Genomic DNA, 21,590 nt, shown 5'->3' with positions numbered 1-21,590 from the left:
ACGTTTAAATTTAAAAAGCCTTAAATTCCCATGGTTCATCACTATTTTATTTGGTCTCTGGTACTAACGCAGTGGTTCTTAACCTTTTTTGAGGTACCAAACCCACCAGTTTCATATGCGCATTCACTGAACCCTTCTGTAGTAATAAATAAAATATGATTCCCCCCCCCAAATTCAAGACATAGGGGTGGGTGACCCAACTAGAGTCTATTTGGGCCACCCCAATATCACTAAGTCTTCTTAAAAGGTAGAGTCTCTGAGAACAGCTCTTCAAAATACAGGTCCTTCTCAAAAAATTAGCATATTGTGATAAAGTTCATTATTTTCCATAATGTAATGATAAAAATTAAACTGTCATATATTTTAGATTCATTGCACACCAACTGAAATATTTCAGGTCTTTTATTGTTTTAATACTGATGATTTTGGCATGCAGCTCATAAAAACCCAAAATTCCTATCTCAAAAAATTAGCATATTTCATCCGACCAATAAAAGAAATGTGGTTTAATACCAAAAAAGTCAACTTTCAAATAATTATGTTCAGTTATGCACTCAATACTTGGTCAGGAATCATTTTGCAGCCTTCAAGGCGGCATGGAGGCAATCAGCCTGTGGCTCTGCTGAGGTGTTATGGAGCCCAGGATGATTCGATGGCGTTAAGCTCATCCAGAGTGTTGGATCTTGCGTCTCTCAACTTTCTCTTCATAATATCCCACAGATTCTCTATGGGGTTCAGGTCAGGAGAGTTGGCAGGCCAATTGAGCATAGTAATACCATGGTCAGTAATACCAGTGGTTTTGGCTCTGTGAGCAGGTGCCAGGTTGGGCTGAAAAATTGAATCTTCATCTCCATAAAGCTTTTCAGCAGATGGAGCATGAAGGGCTCCAAAACCTCCTGATAGCTGCTACATTGACCCTGCCCTTGATAAAGCACAGTGGACCAACACCAGCAGCTCCCCAGACCATCACTGACTGTGGGTTCTTGACACTGGACTTCTGGCCTTTTGGCATTTCCTTCTCCCCAGTCTTCCTCCAGACTCTGGCACCTTGATTTCCGCATGACATGCAAAATTTGCTTTCATCCGAAAAAAGTACTTTGGACCACAGAGCAACAGTCCAGTGCAGCTTCTCGGTAGCCCAGGTCAGGCGCTTCTGCCGCTGTTTCTGGTTCAAAAGTGACTTGACCTTTGACCTGGGGAATGCAGCACCTGTAGCCCCTTTCCTGCATGGTGGCTCTGGATGTTTCTACTCCAGACTCAATCCACTGCTCCACAGGTCCCCCAAGGTCTGGAATCGGCCCTTCTCCACAATCTTCCTCAGGGTCCGGTCACCTCTTCTTGTTGTGCAGCGTTTTCTGCCACACATTTTCCTTCCCACAGAGGTTCCTTGATACAGCACTCTGGGAACAGCCTATTGGTTCAGAAATGTCTGTGTCTTACCCTCTTGCTTGAGGGCGTCAATGATGACCTTCTGGACAGCAGTCAGGTCAGCAGTCTTACCCATGATTGCGGTTTTGAGTAATGAACCAGGCTGGGAGTTTTTAAAAGCCTCAGGAATCTTTTGCAGGTGTTTAGAGTTACTTTGTTGATTCAGATGATCAGGTTAACTGGTCGTTCAGAGAACCTTTTCATGATATGCTAATTTTTTGAGACAGGGATTTTAGGTTTTCATGAGCTGTATGTCAAAATCATCAGTATTAAAACAATAAAAGACCTGAAATATTTCAGTTGGTGTGCAATGAATCTAAAATATGTGACAGTTAAATTTTTATCATTGCATTATGTAAAATAATTAACTTAATCACAATATGCTAATTTTTGAGAAGGAACTGTATTTTGAAGAGCTGTTCTCAGAGACTCTAAGTATTAAGAAGACTTAATGATCTTTGAGTGGCCCAAATAGACTCTAGTTGGGTCACCCACCCCTATGTCTTGAATTTGGGGGGGGGAAATCATATTTTATTTATCACTACAGAAGGGTTCAGTGAATGCGCATATGAAACTGGTACCTCAAAAAAGGTTAAGAACCACTGCACTAGTACCAGAGACCAAATAAAATAGTGATGAACCATGGGAATTGAAGTCTTTCTTTTTTAAATTTAAATGTACAAACAGCAGCAGTTTGATAATAAATTGTATGATGTTAAAATCAGCTCTAAAAATTCTATCTTATGTTTATTAATAGAAAATTTGAAACTTTTAAAAAGCATTTACCCCTTTGCACAGCGTCGAGGTGTTTCTGGTCCTTCGTTGGGAGAGACTCACAGGAAGATTCAGTCTCTCTGCTTTGTCCACATACAATTATAAACACTGCATCTGTTTTCTAGCATAATTCTGGCTGAATTTATGACCATTCCTCTCATCAGAAATTGCAGCACTTTGCCTCAATTGGTTGCCGTCTGCTCGAAAACAATTTCAAGCCTGACTGACATTCACAGCTGCCCACCAATTGTTTTGTGGTCAGAGAAAACAAAGTTTGCACTATTCAGCTTTGTGGATGGAAAAGATTGTTTGGCGTAGTCAAGGCGATGCCTACAAACCAAAGAAAACTACACCGACTGTCAAGCAGCGTCATGTCAAGTCGCTGTTGTGCAACAGGTGTTCTGACTATCTGTCATACCCGTAAATCCAGCATACCTTATGGTAATGCGCATGATAGTCAGAACACCGGCAGGTTTTGGGGAATCGTGCAAAGATAAAAGAAAACCTGGAGTGGGAGGGCTTCAGGGCCGGCCCAAGCCTCCATGGGGCCCTAAGCGAAATGTGGTTTTGGGGCCCTCTAGTTCTAACAATGTGTACTGGCTGCAATCAGCAGTCCAATCATTAGATCATTCACACACCTGCTTAAAACTTATTGCATATCTGGCAGTGCTGTTTACATTATACACACGTTTAATATAGGAATCATTTATTGGCCAACTGATTTATCAACCAGTTGATTTCTGGGACTGAATTCCATAATTTTGGGGGATTGTGATTGGCCGATGCTTACACCTGAAGCCTGCCCCCTCAAGGGCGGAGGGGTACGGAGAACCCACTTACGGGATCGGGCCACGCCACCAGCCTGGCCGCCTAGGACACCATGACCATGGGAACAGAGGAGACGGCAGCGGCTGAAGGCAAACTCACAGTGAGAGGTGAAACGCAGAATGGCTGCAGCAGCGGCGAGAGGCGAAGATTTTGCAGCAAGTATCACTTTGTCTCAAAGGGGAAAGGGCAGCCGCATTGTCAGTGTGGCCCGCTTTTTTTTTTTAAATATCCATTTGTCCATCAAGCTGTGTTTGCACATGTTTCAATTGATTTACACTCAAGCTTCCCCCTTTAACTTGAGGAAGCTACTTTCTTTCGTTAAATGTGAATAAAAGATAAAAAATACCCACTATCTGCCTTTTAGATAGCTACTTTCTTACGTTAAATGTTGAAAAAGATTAAAAATACCCACTATCTTCCTTTTAGATAGCTACTTAGAAGTAGCCAATTTAAAAATAGAGGATGAGAAAAAGTCGAGGCGTTCTCACTGTGTGGGTAAGAGAGCAGTCGGCGTTACACAGCTCTGCAGTTGAACAGGATTTTTATTTCTTATTTCATATTTCTCTAAATCTCGCGATAAACAGTACAATTTTTCTTGCCTGGCATGTCTCAACAAAATGTGCACCATAACGACTAAAACTCCATCAATCTTCTGTGTTAAAGGAAATAATTCCTTCAGCAAACGAGTATTTTTGGCATAGTTTCTAGTGTAAATATCCTGGTACACTTGAAATTAAGACAAAACTAACTTTTTAGCACCACAGAGGAGCTTGTTTTACGTCATTAATCCCTTAATATTGATTAAAATTTTCTAGATATAAGTGAAATAATCTGTCAGTGGAACAGAACATTTTACCTGGACAAAATCTGTTGCCAAGGTGATGTACAGTATTTGTTTTTCTCCACCGTTTTGATCTCATCTCAGCAAAACACCTTCTCCTCTGTGTTTACTGTGACCCTTACATGTGGTTTTCTTCTCCACACATCTATATTAACTATATTTATCATATTTTGGTAACATCCAGTCTAACAAACAGGCTAAACTCTGTCAATATGGTATTTGGTTTATTCCATAAAATTAAAATAAAAACAAAAAAATTTTTGCAACATGAATAAAATGTGGAAAAGTTTAAGGATGTGAAAACCTTTGCAGCAGCCGACTGTTTTTTTTTCCATTTTTAATTTGGGATTAAAAACCAAAAAGTTAAAGGAGACATTATGTTGATGCCTTTTCTGTTGAATTCTCAGCTTGGTTTTGGGGGCCGGCGTCGGTGGTGCTTGTGGTTCATCATCCATTACTGGTCACTCACTCTGCCATGAATTTATAAAACTCAAAGGATTAAAGAGGAATAATTTGACTGCCATATCCTTCTTCTGCAAACCAATTTGTTAGAATGGATTATAAAGTTCAGATTCCAAATTCATTTTACACTAAAACATCCGTAACAGCTTCATGTTTACTGTGTTGGAGTCATTTGGGAAACTTTAAGTCAAGAAGCCACTGAATGCAGCAAAACCAGGAAATTCAACCCAGGACTGTAAATGTATGCTGGAAAGAAAATAACTCTCTCTGGGGGATTTTGACCCGACTTTCATTACAGACATTTCAGTACAACCTCTGGAAAATGTGTTAAATTGTAAAAGATGTACAGGATAGTTAACAATCGTCCTCAGAAATTGTTTTAAGGCTCTATTAAAGTCTTTCAGTGTGTTGACGAAAGGCTAAGAAAATACATGGTCTGTGCTGTTCTAGTGGTAACAAATTGTCTGATTTAATTGGCTAATTTTAAAATATGTTCAGGGTTTCCCTCAGTGTATTATAAGCCTGGCGGGCCACCAGGCTTTACTTGTGCCCCCACCAGGCTAATCATTGCTTATTTATTTAAGTCTTTTTAAAATGTTTGCAGTTTTTAAGACTTTATAGTTGGTGTTCATGCGTTAATCTTCCAATCTTTCAATAACACAAAATTATCAAGTGATATTTTCAAATTTCCTGTCAACTTCAAACATTTTTTAACTCAAAAACATGACGGGCCGCTGGATGAATGACTGATATGCGCCCAACCACTGGGCTTAGTGAGTTTTCTGGGGACACCTTGTACGTTTCTTGCCAAAAAGTATTTTTCTGTGTGTTAGCACAAAACTGAACTCACTGAATTATCTTTCTGAATGACTCGGACTCGGGACAAGAACTAATAAAAGATTATGTTCCTATTATGTTTTCTGTGTGTTAGCATGTTACGACCGGTGTCGTAAAGTTGATTAGAAATCATGAGTCTGCTGGTGCCCGTCCCTGATTGATTCTAAGAAGACGACGGAGATGTCCCATTGGCTGCTTTTCGGAGGTGACGGACATAAAAGCTGCTGACGCGGACTTCCTGTGTTCCATCCTCAACTCATCTCCACCGGCCACACCCCTTTCCTTTGTTCATCTGTGTTAGAGTTCTGGAGTGTAGGAGTGAGCTGCCGTTTATGTTTCCTAAGTTTTTTCATGTTTTTCTTAGTTAGGAAGGTAAGTTTTTGTCCTTTGGTTTATTTACTTTCGATTAGGTAAGTTTCTGTTACTATTTAGATAGTTTCCTTTTGTTTGCTGTTTTCGGTGATAGCTCACTCTGAAGCCAAGTACTCCATTGGTAACATCTTTATCAAAAAAATACATCATTTTAAAATAAATAATTATTGTCAACTGTTCAACTTTGTGTGTGTCGGTTGTTGAGATCAGAGGAGGATGGATCCTTCATGTTGTGACCTGGGCCCCCCTAGACTGGTCGTAACATAGCACAAAACTGAACTCACTGAATTATCTTTCTGAATGACTCGGACTCGGAACAAAAAATAATAAAAGATGATGTTGCCAAAAAATGGCAACAAACAAGATTTTATTTATTTATTCAATAACAAATAAATAAATGATGTATAGCTTAAAATTACTGTATACTCTATTCCAACTGACTACATTCATTAGACACCAGAACATTCAATTATGTGAGTCCAAGATGACTGCACCTAAACTGCTTAGCAGATGTGAAAATATATGAAAAAAGGAAAATCATAACTAAAACCATTCTGTTGTGTATGTTGTAAAGTGTTTAAGCTTGAGTTCTTTTGTTGTTTTGACTCATCACGATGAAAATCTAGACCAGTTTATAATTTTATCACTATGATCTTTTGATATATGTTGCGAAAAGTCATTCATTTGTACTATTAAAAATATGGAGTGAAATTAAATTGTGTTCCTCGTGTCTATAAGACGATATAGATGAGGTAGCGTCAGAAAATCAAACAGTATTATGTAAGGGAGCACCAGCAGGCGGCGCTGCAGGAGGAAACGGTGCCACTAGTTGGTCAGTAATGTCTCTTCACCAGCCTGCCTTCAGTCTCCATGGTAACCAGCTGTTGTTCTGGATGAATACTAGCATGCGCTTTAACTCAGTTTCACTCTAGGCTAATTAGGCTAACAGCTAATTGCTAGCGGTGCTAGCATTGCACGTCCAGGTGCCACCCGTTGCCATGGAGACTTAAAACAAGCTGGTTATTCTCTCACTTGTGGGTTTACATCCTTATCTACCAAAAGAGGCATCATGAGTCATAGAGACAAAGTTAAATATACTTATCAGAAAGAAGAGAAGTTTCTACAAAATATAAGTAATGTCTTACAATGGAGATATTATTCTTATCCAACCTTCAGTTTGTTCAAGTTTCTCTAATATTGTTCAGAATGCTGCTATTTTCCTGTTCCTGTCCAAATCACATACATTTTACTTGAATGGCATGTTTTCATCTATTTTGAGGAGAAATTTCTGTCAACTCTTGCTTACACCAAATCAGTGATCCCTAATAAAATTATCTAAAATATTTTTGATTTGCCTAAAAGGAAGTAGCAGTGTCTGTTTGCTGTACTACCAATTCTATGTATTTTATTTTTTGTTTTGTTTTTTACAAAAAATAATTATTAAAAATAAAATGTACAGAAATCAAAGATTTGTTTTTTCTGTGAGTGATAGAAGTGATTCAGGACGGTGTTTTGAGTGAGCGTCGCTCCCTCACCCTGACGTTCCTTCCCTGGGGGGAAGAGGGGGGGCGCCGATCCATGTTTTCGCATCCACCTGAATAATATGTAGTTGCGCCACTGCTTTGAAGCTGCTCCATAGTTGACGCTGTAAAAGATCAAGAATTTGTTTGGCAAATGCTTTTGACAGATTGACAGATTCGCTTCCTTATAAACAGTTTGTCACATTAATGTCATTTCGAAACAGTTCCTGTATCGGTCACGTGACTTGCTGAAACCAATACGCACCGACTCGGGTTTTGGTCCATGTGCTTGAGACATGCGGCGATGCATCGGTGTTGCCGGACCCATCACTAGCATTTAGTTGCGTTTTACTACTGGAATGTTCTAGAACAGTGGTTCGTAACCGGGGTTCGATGAGTCGGTCTCAGGGGTTCGGCGGAGCCTCTGCCGCGGAGGTAAAGACACTTGTGTAAAGTTGTGATGACGCCCCGCTTTGCCATCACTTGCTGCAAAGGATCACGTTACATTGCTTAGCCAATCAGTGCAGCGGAAGAGCACTGATTGAAGGAGCTCCACTCTCAGCATGGATTTGAACTTGTGTTTTCATTTTATTTCAGCAAAGCTCACCGGCTGGTAACACAACTAATATAATTACGTTACTAAATCAGAATTTAGTAACAAAGTCTTTATTATTTATTATTAATTTTTCATTCTCCTTAGAATATAGAGCTAATTAAATAATCTAAACAAGACCTTAAAGTGGTTCCAGTTTCTCTCGATGGCCAACCTGTTGAAACTGTGGCAAATTTTTGTTTCTGGACAGTCAGCTCAACTTTGCTGAAAACCCTTATTATATTTTGAAGAACTGTTCTCAGAGACTCTACCTTTTAAGAAAACTTCATATTTTATTTATCACCACAGAAGGGTTCATTGAGTGCGCTTATGAAGCTGGTGGGTTCGGTACTTCAAAAAAGGTTAAGAACCACTGGTTTAGAGTGAAAACCTTATGAGTAAAACTGGGAAAAAAAATTTGCACCTGGACCTTCACTTCATGGTTGAACAGTCGTTTCTGGTGGGAATGTTTTTAGGTAGAACCTGAAATGACGACCCCTAAACACTGCATGAAATTTAGTTTAGTTCTTCAGAAGTAAAATACAGGAAGGGTTATTATCAACGTACAAACTTTTAAATCATTCCAAAACCTCAAAGCTTTCAGAAAGGTCCAAGGAAAATATTTTAGGTGTTTTTGAACATTTGTGCCATTTTGGATCTGATTAAATTCAGCAGCGCTATGCTAAAAGTCTGCAGCGACACTATTGAATACATTGAAGTGAACCGGCTGTGTGAATCCTGTCATCATCTCTTGTCCTAACAGCAACAACAAAGGCACTTATGAGTGATTAGAAAGGATAACTTGAAATATAGTGCCACATTTGGGATGGGGCACCGTAATACAGAGGAAAAACTGATGTGTTTCATGAATTTAGCTGCATTGTGATAGAATATTGAAGTATCCACAAAGTTAACGTCAAGCTGTTAATATTGTTTGGTTGAGAAAATTGTGTTAAAGATGGTGCCTGCTCATATGTAACAAAACAAACCATCACCATAATATGCTAGAATGTAGCATTATAAAAATGATGCTACACGCTACCATGTTAATTTGGGAATAAGTCACTGCAATGATATTAAAAATGATGAAACACAAATAAAAACAAAAACCAAATATGATTTCCAGCTCAATTTAAAGATTCTTATAATCATATGAAAATAGGCAAACATTCTCTTTTCACAATTGCATATATTAAATCAGACAGAAATCAGTAACAGTTGTAAATTGGCATGAAGAACACAGGCCAAGATTGTTAATAACTTAAGATACTTGTCTGACGGTGGATTACTGGACACAGCAGTACGATTAGACAAGTCATTAAAAATAAAGGCAAATATTCACAAAAATAACATAAAAAACTTTGAAAGTTTAAATGCATGGCCTTCTGAATTTGTCTCAAAGAAATTTAAACCAATGTGTTGCAACATCTTACAGAAGAGCTTAGAGAGAGCAGATTTATTAATTTTACTAGGTTCAATTCAGAGAGGAAGGTTGAGAAAACATATTTCTAAAGCTGTTTTGAGAAATACGTCTGAGATAAATAACAGAAGTGTTGACTTGTGCACACAGCAACACTAATTTAGACACATGGCGAGTTTGGGCACCATTAACAATTTGTTTCTGTTCTAAGCCATAAATCTACACAAATCTTTTAGAAAATTTCAGTCTCTGCATGTCTTCTTGGCAGTATTTCTATAGAACATGAATCCACAGTAAAGACAAATAAATAAGAAACGTAGCGCACAGTCCGCTCACATGTATATCTATAGCATTGATTCTGCAACAGAGTTTGTGTTGGTTACTTACAAAATTATCCACACACCCAAACTTTTTCCACACTTTGTCACATTAACACCACAAACTTTGATCAACTTTATTCTGATTTCATGCGACAAACGCAAAGCAGTGCACAGTGATTAAGTGGAAGGAAATGGACAGAGGTTTAGATTTTTCTTCCAAAAATGTTTTTTGATTTGTAAAAGAAAATTCTAATCATATTTCACTTTCAATCTGCTTCTGATTTATGCACTACTTTGTGTTTCTCTGTTATAGAAATTCAAAAAAATTACACTGAAGTTTGTGATTAGGAAACAGCGGAAACTAGTCGGGTTATAAATACGATTGCAATGCGATTTAGATGCTGATTTTGTTTGCTGACCACATGTGTGTGTGTGTGTGTGTGTGTGTGTGTGTGTGTGTCATTCCAGTGTTTGCAATGAGTGAAATATAATTACACACGGTTAAAGAAAAAAGAGATCATGATTGATTTTGCGAGTTGATGATTGATATCACTCTGAAAATTTCTGCCCGTTTTGCGGTCTCATTCTGATTGTCTTAAAGATTACGCAACTCATCATTTTTAGCAAAACGGTTAAATCCACTTTTGTTAACGTTTTAATCAATTATTCTTTACGTTTCACCTTGCCAGTGGTATTACGTCTTCCAAAAAGAAACCTCCCATACAGCCTTGGTTGTCGACATTGAAGTGCAGCATCTCTCTTTCATGATATCTAAGCACGGATTCACAGAAATTGCACTATTTTCCGCAGTTGTACAGCGATGCCTCTTCGGTCCCACACAGTCGCATCTTTATCCGTCTTTGGGACTTTGAACTGTCAAATGAGGGAAGCTTTCTCCTGAGCAGGTCCGTCCTGGAAAAAATTGTTTGCTGTGTGTTATGGTACATTTTCAATGTGGCAAAAACACCAGAGAAAAGTGTCAGTACGGCTACAATCTGTCTTGTAAGAGATATGCGCAAATTACTTTCGACTACGTTTCATTTTAAAGCGTCTAAAAATTGAGAAATGTTTAATGATTTTAGAGAAGTGGTTCTAAATCTATCTAAAGAACCAGAATCAAAAATATTTTGACTCCAATCATTTCCACTTTTCTGCCACTTCTTGCTGTTTAATCCCACCCAGCACCTGATCACTGCGCTCTCTAACAGTAGCAGCTTTCTCTACCGATAGAAGAAACAAAACCTGTCAAGAAATCCAACAAAAGGCATTTTTTTAACATTACCGTGCCACAGTAAGACCAGTCTGCCTTCTAGCTACCTCTGTTCATATGTTCCTGCACAATGAAGCTGCCAAAGCAGAACCAGCCAGTGACAGTAGCACTGTTGGTTATAACGGACCACGGCTCACATCGACCCCCACTCCACGCCTACTCACCCACTCAACTTTGTGACAACCTTTCTAGACATAAAAGTCAAACTCCAGGCTGCCTCTTCTTCACATGAATCACACAGAGGAGGAAGGAAGGAAACTCAGGCCTCACTGATTTGTAAAAGAGTCTGCAGTGTTTACGTCACACGTCGACTCGCAGGATAATCGTTTGATTGGGTTTGATCGCATCTGCTGGAAGCAAACCCAATCTAAGACCACCCGTCAGATTCTGAAGCAGCGAAAAGGAGCTCATGCTAACATCAGATGTTCAGAGATTACAGTAAAACTGATTAATGCATTCTGTACCCTAGTTATTAATGTTAAACCTTTAATCCGGATGACGGAGAACGCGCAGAGTAAAATTCGTACCTGTCCTTGCGCTGGTGCCGGGCCGAGGATCTGATTTCGATGCAGGTGGCTGTGCAGCCTGTGAGTAGCTCTCTTCTTGAGCAGAGCGGGGTGCGGAGAAAGCTGACATGTGCAATCCATGTGATCCACGACTGACACCACAACCTTAGAATGAGTGGGTATTTTGTTTTTGTACGTGATCTTGGTGACCTGGAGAGGTTGAGAAGAAGAAGACGGGAGTCACTGGGCGGTACTCCGAGTTAAAGAAAATAAATAAAAAAACGTCTTGTGGGGACACTATGACGAATATATGCTTTTATGTACTCAAAAAGGAGCTGTTGCTAGGCAACAAATGGAGGTTAAATAACCAGAGCTGCAATTTTCTGTTGCTTCTCAGAGTGAACTACTTGAAAAGCACAGAGAAATAAGATGCAGAGCAAGTCTTTTACATTTTATGCGTCTGATTCACCTCGTCTGTGTTTGTTTGGCTGTAAACTAAAAATCTTACTTTTTTTCAGTCAGTGAATGCAACATGTATAAGCACTAATGGCAAAACACTCTTTTATGTGGAAGTTGTTACTGAAGGAAGATGACTCAAGCTAAACTAATTTCAATTTTTGTCAGGTGATCTTCAAGAAAATCTTTGGGGGTTTTTATAATTAAACACCTGTTGATATATTTTTAAATTTATGTAGAAAGTTACAAAAATGTTTTGCTATGAATTACAGTTGTTATTCTCAATTACTTTCAGATAAGCTCAACATTTCTAATAGTCCAGAGGGAGTTAATGGTGACGGCAAGAAGGCCTTCCAACATCACCAAAGATAAAGCGTCAAAAACCTGCTGAAATATGCAAAAAGCAATCATGAAACAGCTGTAATTGCTCTAAATCTAAAACATTTTTTTCTACTGATTATTAAAAAAGCTGCATGTAACAGAATGCTTCTTTCTCATTGTTTTATTATTTTTTGGGAGATACCTGTCATTTACATCAGAAACAAATGTCTTAAATCAAAGAGAAATAATTGAACATCTAAGTCTGTTTGGGACAGGAACCAACTTTGGGTTTTACTTTCTACTTACTAATCGTTATGACCAAACATGCTCATTTACCGTCAGGGTTCTGGTGTTTGTGGCATTGGAAACGCACTGCAGGCTCTTGGTGTTGCAGCAGCCAGAGCAGCGCTGGGCTTCCACGCACGGCGGCCACAGCAGAAAGTTGGCGTTGCTGCGGTCCACCATGTCTCTGGTGATCTCGACCACTTCTGTGCGAACTTTACATTGAGCCCGCTGGGCTTGCGGAGGGTCTGAGGGAGCAAACACGACATGCTACGACGTCAGCGGCACGTTCTGAGGTTTGATGAGCCAGACAATGTGTACTTCTCTGCTCGAGAGTTTGAATTTTTCTGTTATTGATACACAAGGACGTGTATTGAAAAGCAGAAACACTGAATAGGTTTTATTCAAAGATTAGAAAAGAAAAGTTGTAGATCAGCTTCTGGAAATTTTGAGTTCTGCTTCATGAGAACAACGACAAAAAGGTTAACAGAGAAAGATTTTCCCTCTGTCACAAAAACTATTAATCATCTCCCAGACGGACTGGCAGAGCGTTCTTTAGCCAACATAACGAGTTTCCTAAGAGGACAAACAACGCAGAAATATGTAAAAAAATAAAATAAAAAAAGATCACAACAACCAAATAAGGAGGTTTGGCTCACTGGGGCTGCGTGGAAGTCTGTGACCTCCGTTGGCTGCAGAGTTAGCTTCCTCCTCATCTGAGACAGCAACACAAACATCATTTATGCTATTAGAAGAAGACAAATAAAACGCTGACTGTGCACAGAAACCAGAGGTGGAGCGGTCATGGTACGCTACGATTTCAAAATGTCTTGTTTTAATGTTTTTGTTTCATTTTCTTTAACTTTTACCATTTTAGTCCCATTGAGATCAAATATCTTTTTTATGAGGAAGACCTGGCCAAGACATAAACTTAATCTAAACGTTTTTGTAGTTTAAACTCCTCCTAGTACAGAAAGGGCAGAAGTAACTGTGGGGTGTTTTTTTCCAGCTGTGTAGAGCAGAGAGTCAATGTGGTGCTGCCCCTCCCCCACCCATTGCTGTGCACTGCCTGCAAGCTGGCTAAGAATAAAAACTGTAAAAATGGAAAGTTTGGACACATTTCCATTAATGGAAAATCTGTGAATCTTGCTAAAATCAAACTTTTTTAAAAGTTAAGATGCAACAGATGTGAAACAACTGAGAAGCTGGAGCAACTAATTAACCAGCTGACGTCAGCTCACCGTAAGAGCACAATAATCAGGTTTATCATCCTGACACTGATCAGCACTACATTGATCTGTTATTTATGGAACCTCAATTACATTTAATCAACCTGAGCTAAAAATCTAAAATATTTAAGTGAATCTACACTAATGCTGTGTGTTTAGTTAAATAAATTGTCCAATTTTGACTCAATTAGGCTCCAAATGTTCACAAACATTACATAATCATCAAAAAAACTACTAAAATTATATACTGTAATTATTCCAAGATGTTCAGCTTTGTGAGTATGCTCTTATTTTGAAATGTACCCTGACTCTTATGCTTTGATGCGGGTGATGTTTTGAAATATCAAAGCCAGTAAAGTATGACAGGAGAGGAGAAATAGCCGCACCCGACCGTTCGTTTGTGTGTATTGACAGGTGATGTGTCAGGGATGTGCAAAAACTTTATAAAACATTTTGTTTTTGTATAAAAATCTCAAAAGTAAATCACATGAAAATGAAGGATCTCAAGGGATGTTGTTGCTCAGTTGAAGTGCATCACTGGATTTCGATGCCAGATTACTAAAGAGTTTTGCTTCCTCTTCAATCTTAAAATTGATTTAAACTGATTTCATGTGTCTGTAAGATGGAAAAGAAAGAAAAACCAAAGCTTTGGGTCTTTACCTACGGAGTCAGTGAGCAGTGGCTGGAGGTCCTCTATGGAGTTGATGGGGCTGTTTCTAACCAGCTCCACCAGCGCTGCAGGCAGAGGGTCCTCCTCAGACACAAACAGGAAAAAAATCAGCCCAAATAACAAACAACTAGTGCAAAACCAGAAAAACAGACAGAATGTATTCAGAAGCTCATATGAGCTTAAAAAAATAAAAAATTAAGTAGGCGATGGGAAAAAACCGCAGCACTTCCGCGACTACGATTGTCTTTAAAAGCCTCTAAACAAACATTTCCAGAGTATCACACCAGAAACCACAGAACGGCTCCACTTTGTGATTCTAGAGATTTGACTGTGGGTTTAACCCCCCTTCCTTTCACTCCTTGGTCATTAATATTCTTTGTAACAACTAATCACCTCACATGGAAACCTTTTGTTATAAGAGTATGTTGAAACAGGTGCACTAAATCGAAATATTTTATATTCATAAACAAAACAAAACATAAAAAGTTGAATCTATTTCATGAAGTTACTGGCGCCATACATGGAAAGCGGTGACAAATATTAATATTGGGCTAACATCTATTATTGTATATCTCAATAACACAGTTAAAGGAAAGTTTAATGTGTAGCTAAGTTTTCTGATAGGTGTCGGTAAACTTTTACTGGTGATTTTTATTTCCATTTTTACTTACCTCGGCCACGCCAAACCGCGCACACGCCGCCAGCAACGCGAGCAGCAGCAGCTGGACCCACGAGCTCATCTTGCTGTCCAGCCTCGAGCCTCTCCAACGGACCGGGAATTTATGGAGGCGCGAGCGAGCCTCTCTCCTCAGTTCGGCGCGCGGAGGGGAGGATGAGGAGGATGAGGAAGGAGACAGCGGCTCGGCTCGCGGAGCTGTGCGCGCCTGTGACCTCCGTCCCGTTGCCAGCAGAGTGGAGAAGAGCTAGAAGGCGCTCCAAGCTCTTCCTTCCTCCTCTTTAGAAAGTAAATCCTCATGCTCAGAGTTGTAGTTTGCGCTCTTATACTTCTTCCAAGGAGTCTTATCAGTGAACAAAGTGCTACGTGGCTTCTGCCCTGGACCAGCTTGTTTACGCGGTGGTGGTGCTGTTGCTGCTGTGTGGAAGGGCTGGCTCCCAGCAGACCCTAATGCTCGACTTTTTCCTCCCTCTCTCTCCCCCCACCCCCCGCCCCCTGCTTGAAGAAAAGGCCATAATCCGCCTGCCAATCAGCGACATCACGGTGGATGCGCAGCAGTCGCCCTCAGTCTTGATTTATAACAATATTTCTTTGGCGAAACCACAGAAATATTTTGCTTTGTTTTTGTGTGAGAGAGGGCACGCGCGCTTGCTGTCCTGCTGACTTTAGCGCGTGCTACTTAAGATGAGAATAAATGGTAGCGTGTGTGTTATTTATACATTTCATGAGGAGAAGTTAGAGATAGAAAAAATATTTATTCGAGTAATTTCCCTTTTTGAAGGGGAAATATATGAGACATTCCTGCTATTTTAAAGTTTTAAAGTTATATTGTTTAGGGAAAAAGTAACACCAAGCTTGCTAATTTGTAGAGCGTAAATCTGAAATCCTGGCGTTAGTACAGTGGTTCTTAACCTGGGTTCGACCGATCCCCAGGGGTTTGGCAGAGCCTTTGCTGTGGAGGTAAAGACACACTTGTGTAAAGTCGTGATGACGCCCCGCTTTGCCATAAATTGCTGCAGAGGATCACGTTACATTGCTTAGCCAATCAGTGCTGCGGAGGAGCACTGATTGAAGGAGCTCCACTGTGAGTATGGATGTGAACTTGTGTATGAGCAAAGCTCACCGTTTAGTGTACTTCTAAATCTGCTCCTTAGTCGCATGTTTTCGGGGTTGGTACTGCCTCTAGTGGTGTGGGGTGGTAACACAACTAATATAATTACATTACTAAATCAGAATACCGCAAAGTCTTTATTATTTATTATAAGTTTTTCATTCTCTTAAGAATATAGAGCCAATTAAATAATCTAAACAAGACCTTAAAGTGGTTCCAGTATCTCTCGATGGCCAACTTGTTGAAACTGTGGCAAATTTTCTTTTCTGGACAGTCAGCTCAACTTTGCTGAAGACACTGACTATACAGGTCCTGCTCAAAAAATTATCATGTTTATTAATCATTATCATGATTAATAAACATGATTAGTTGGAATTTTTAGAGCTGATTTTAACATCATACAATTTATTGTCAAACTGCTGATGTTTGTACGTTTAAATTTAAAAAGCCTTAAATTCCCATTGTTCATCACTATTTTATTTGGTCTCTGGTACTAACGCAGTGGTTCTTAACCTTTTTTGAGGTACCAAACCCACCAGTTTCATATGCGCATTCACTGAACCCTTCTGTAGTAATAAATAAAATATGATTCCCCCCCCCAAATTCAAGACATAGGGGTGGGTGACCCAACTAGAGTCTATTTGGGCCACCCCAATATCACTAAGTCTTCTTAAAAGGTAGAGTCTCTGAGAACAGCTCTTCAAAATACAGGTCCTTCTCAAAAAATTAGCATATTGTGATAAAGTTCATTATTTTCCATAATGTAATGATAAAAATTAAACTGTCATATATTTTAGATTCATTGCACACCAACTGAAATATTTCAGGTCTTTTATTGTTTTAATACTGATGATTTTGGCATGCAGCTCATAAAAACCCAAAATTCCTATCTCAAAAAATTAGCATATTTCATCCGACCAATAAAAGAAATGTGGTTTAATACCAAAAAAGTCAACTTTCAAATAATTATGTTCAGTTATGCACTCAATACTTGGTCAGGAATCATTTTGCAGCCTTCGATGCGGCATGGAGGCAATCAGCCTGTGGCTCTGCTGAGGTGTTATGGAGCCCAGGATGATTCGATGGCGTTAAGCTCATCCAGAGTGTTGGATCTTGCGTCTCTCAACTTTCTCTTCACAATATCCCACAGATTCTCTATGGGGTTCAGGTCAGGAGAGTTGGCAGGCCAATTGAGCATAGTAATACCATGGTCAGTAATACCAGTGGTTTTGGCTCTGTGAGCAGGTGCCAGGTTGGGCTGAAAAATTGAATCTTCATCTCCATAAAGCTTTTCAGCAGATGGAGCATGAAGGGCTCCAAAACCTCCTGATAGGTGCTGCATTGACCCTGATCTTGATAAAACACAGTGGACCAACACCAGCAGCTCCCCAGACCATCACTGACTGTGGGTACTTGACACTGGACTTCTGGCCTTATGACATTTCCTTCTCCCCAGTCTTCCTCCAGACTCTGGCACCTTGATTTCCGCATGACATGCAAAATTTGCTTTCATCCGAAAAAAGTACTTTGGACCACTGAGCAACAGTCCAGTGCAGCTTCTCTGTAGCCCAGGTCAGGCGCTTCTGCCGCTGTTTCTGGTTCAAAAGTGGCTTGACCTTTGACCTGGGGAATGCAGCACCTGTAGCCCCTTTCCTGCATGGTGGCTCTGGATGTTTCTACTCCAGACTCAATCCACTGCTCCACAGGTCCCCCAAGGTCTGGAATCGGCCCTTCTCCACAATCTTCCTCAGGGTCCGGTCACCTCTTCTTGTTGTGCAGCGTTTTCTGCCACACATTTTCCTTCCCACTGAGGTGCCTTGATGCAGCACTCTGGGAACAGCCTATTGGTTCAGAAATGTCTTTCTGTGTCTTACCCTCTTGCTTGAGGGCGTCAATGATGGCCTTCTGGACAGCAGTCAGGTCAGCAGTCTTACCCATGATTGCGGTTTTGAGTAATGAACCAGGCTGGGAGTTTTTAAAAGCCTCAGGAATCTTTTGCAGGTGTTTAGAGTTACTTTGTTGATTCAGATGATCAGGTTAACTGCTCGTTCAGAGAACCTTTTCATGATATGCTAATTTTTTGAGACAGGGATTTTAGGTTTTCATGAGCTGTATGTCAAAATCATCAGTATTAAAACAATAAAAGACCTGAAATATTTCAGTTGGTGTGCAATGAATCTACAATATGTGACAGTTAAATTTTTATCATTGCATTATGTAAAATAATTAACTTAATCACAATATGCTAATTTTTTGAGAAGGAACTGTATTTTGAAGAGCTGTTCTCAGAGACTCTACCTTTTAAGAAGATTTAGTGATATTGGGGTGGCCCAAATAGACTCTAGTTGGGTCACCCACCCCTATGTCTTGAATTTGGGGGGGGGAATCATATTTTATTTATCACTACAGAAGGGTTCAGTGAATGCGCATATGAAACTGGTACCTCAAAAAAGGTTAAGAACCACTGCGCTAGTACCAGAGACCAAATAAAATAGTGATGAACCATGGGAATTGAAGTCTTTCTTCAATTCACGGCGCCATATTCAGAAATCGATCACGGCGCCTCTGATCGATTTCTTGGTAAAAACTACTCATATAATCATGTCAATGTTGTAACTTTCAGTTTAATCGGCAGCTATCAAAATAAAAATACATACATAAATAAACGAGGTGTTGTGTGGAGGTCTTTTTACACTTAGTGTGCATTTATAATTTTTCATTTCTGATAAAGGAGGAGGGAAGCTGGCCGATAGCAGGGCACAAAAATAAAGACTTCCTGAAAAGATCAGAGTGTAAACCTTTTGGTCAATCCTGTTATAATGTAAAATATGACAGATTACTGGATTAAGGAAATGTCTAGTATGCTATCACACATCATTTTTGAGAATTTAGAAACAGTTGCTTTTTATTTCCCAAAGTTATGGGGGGAGAAGAGGAGAGAATGGATATTTCAGCTGCCTGAAATAATCTGTTCCCCCTCTATAAAATGGAAACAAATTAATTTAACTACAAGTCTTTTACTGTGTTAATTCTCCTCATCATCAACAAGAAATCCTGCAAGCTAGAAAACATTTGCTCTTTTTTTGCCAAAGTTAGGATGGGGGGACAAAATATTTTAACCGCCTGATATAATCTGTTCCCATTACATAAAATGGACATGTACAGTGAATGAATTTCTTTGTTACCTAAAATTTGAATCATTAAATGAAGCTGTATATTTCAGTTTGCAGAAATCTCCTAGCAAAAGAGGTTGTGGATTTTCCTGTTTCCACTGCAGCAGTCTACAGCATGAGGTTGGACATTGCTGTGAGACTTATTCTTAATTGTGGTGATTATAACAGTAGTATTCGTATTTTCAGTGTTAATGAAAATTTTTATCATGACTATAATTTGTATGTTTTGATTTAAAAAAAAAAAAGAAATGTACTAAGCCAAAACTTAATACATCAACAAGTATCACTTTGTCTCAAAAGGGAATGAATGGGCAGCCACATTGTCAGTATGCCCCGCTTTTATTTTTTTAAATATCCATTTTTCCATCAAGCTGTGTTTGCACGTGTTTCAATTGATTTACACTCAAGCTTCCCCCTTTAACTTGAAGAAGCTACTTTCTTTTGTTAGATGTGAAAATATTTTTTTAAAATACCCACTATCTGCCTTTTAGATAGCTACTTTCTTTCATTAAATGTGAAAAAAGATAAAAAATACCCACTATCTGCCTTTTAAATAGATACTTTCTTTTGTTAAATGCGAAAAAAGATTAAAAATACCCACTATCTGTCTTTTAGATAGCTACTTAGAAGTAGCCAATTTAAAAATAGAGGATGAGAAAAAGTCGAGGCGTTCTCACACTGTGTGGGTAAGAGAGCAGTCGATGTTACACAGCTCTGCAGTTAAACAGGATTTTTATTTCTTATTTCATACTATCTCGCGATAAAACAGTAAAATTTTTCTTGCCTGGCATGTCTCAACAAAATGTGCACCATAACTACTAAAACTCCATCAATCTTCCGTGTTTAAGGAAATAATTCCTTCAGCAAACAAGTATTTTTGGCATAGTTTCTAGTGTAAATATTCTGGTACACTTGAAATTAAGACAAAACTAACTTTTTAGCACCACAGAGGAGCTTGTTTTACGTCAATAATCCCTTAATATTGATGCAAATTTTCTAGATATAAGTGAAATAATCTGCCAGTGGAACAGAACATTTTACCTGGACAAAATCTGTCGCCAAGGTGATGTACAGTATTTGTTTTTCTCCACCATTTTGATCTCATCTCAGCAAAACACCTTCTCCTCTGTGTTTACTGTGACCCTTACATGTGGTTTTCTTCTCCACACATCTATATTAACTATATTTATCATATTTTGGTAACATCCAGTCTAACAAACAGGCTAAACTCTTTCAATATGGTATTTAGTTTATTCCATAAAATTTAAATAAAAACAAAAAAATCTTGCGACATGAATAAAATGTAGAAAAGTTTAAGGATGTGAAAACCCTTGCAGCAGTCGACTGTTTTTTTGTCAGGCAGTAGGGGCGGGGCGCGTGGGGGGGGATAAGAAGGGTTCGGTACCTCAAAAAAGGTTAAGAACCACTGCTCTAGGCTAATTAGGCTAACAGCTAATTGCTAGCGGTGCTAGCATAGCACGTCCAGGTGCATTCAGAGGCGTCGCCATGGAGACTGTTAAAACACGCTAGTTATTCTCTCATGGGTTTACATCCTTATATACCGAAATAGGCATCATGAGTCATAGAGACAAAGTTAAATATACTTATCAGAAGGAAGAGAAGTTTCTACAAAATATAAGTAATATCTTACAATGGAGATATTATTATTATCCAACCTTCAGTTTGTTCAAGTTTTTCTAATATTGTTCAGAATGCTGCTATTTTCCTGTTCCTGTCCAAATCACATACATTTTACATGAATGGCATGTTTTTATCTATTTTGAGGAGAAATTTGCCTCAACTCTTGCTTACACCAAATCAGTGATCCCTAATAAAATTATCTAAAATATTTTTGATTTGCCTAAAAGCTTCCTTTCTGTGTTCCTACGGTGTAGATTTAAGAGAAATCTTTAAATTCCAACTAGCAGTGTCTGTTTACCGTACTACCAATTCTATGGTTTTTGTTTTGTTTTGTTTTTTTACAAAAAATTATTAAAAATAAAATGTACAAAAATCAAAGATGAGTTTTTTCTGTGAGTGATAGAAGAGATTCAGGACGGTGTTTTCAATTGATCAAGTTGTAGTTCTTTAATTTGACCTCTAGATGGCAGCAAAGCCCCGCTAATTAGCATTTAGTGTGTTTTACTACTGGAATGTTTTAGAGAAAAAATCACGTCCAGCAGACCCAAGGCCGGAGTAGCTTGATAAATGTAGATTTTAACATAATAGACAAAACAGACATAGTGAGAACCTAGAAGTCTGTCTGTGTAATAGTATATTCTATTGTGCTTCATGTTTGTTGTAGGACTTAAAATGGGGGTCGTAGCTCGTTTCTGTAGCTTTAATTAGTGATGTTGAGTTCTCATTTGGAAAAAACAGCCCACTCATATCCATTTGTTTTATTTGAATCATAAATAAATTCCTTTTTTGACTTACAAACATTTTTGTTTTGATGTTTTTTTCCCCTTTGCCCATTGACAGAAAGAAAAATCAAAAGTCGGA

At 38.9% G+C, this 21,590-nt stretch overlaps 1 protein-coding gene across 2 annotated transcripts; it reads right to left on the bottom strand.

Moving 5' to 3' along the window:
* Positions 1-8,770: 8,770 nt before the first annotated feature.
* Positions 8,771-15,290, bottom strand: LOC145552475 (platelet-derived growth factor subunit B-like). Of its 2 annotated transcripts, none has more exons than XM_081609779.1 (6): positions 14,800-15,290; positions 14,119-14,212; positions 12,889-12,945; positions 12,284-12,477; positions 11,192-11,380; positions 8,771-10,306 (listed from the first exon to the last, which is right to left on the bottom strand). In XM_081609779.1, exons 1-6 carry the CDS (start codon positions 14,866-14,868, stop codon positions 10,271-10,273), a joined length of 639 nt encoding a protein of 212 aa, XP_081465905.1. In that variant the 5' UTR covers positions 14,869-15,290; the 3' UTR covers positions 8,771-10,270. The 2 variants fall into 2 exon arrangements, with proteins under 2 accessions (XP_081465905.1, XP_081465906.1); XM_081609780.1 differs by having other exon boundaries at positions 14,119-14,209; positions 14,800-15,288.
* Positions 15,291-21,590: the final 6,300 nt, after the last annotated feature.

The sequence above is a fragment of the Poecilia reticulata genome, chromosome 8 (assembly GCF_904066995.2).
Source record: "Poecilia reticulata chromosome 8, P_reticulata-male-v2, whole genome shotgun sequence".
Classification (NCBI taxonomy): domain Eukaryota; kingdom Metazoa; phylum Chordata; class Actinopteri; order Cyprinodontiformes; family Poeciliidae; genus Poecilia; species Poecilia reticulata.
Note: the sequence above shows the minus strand (reverse complement) of the source record. Positions and strands in the feature narration are given on the sequence as shown.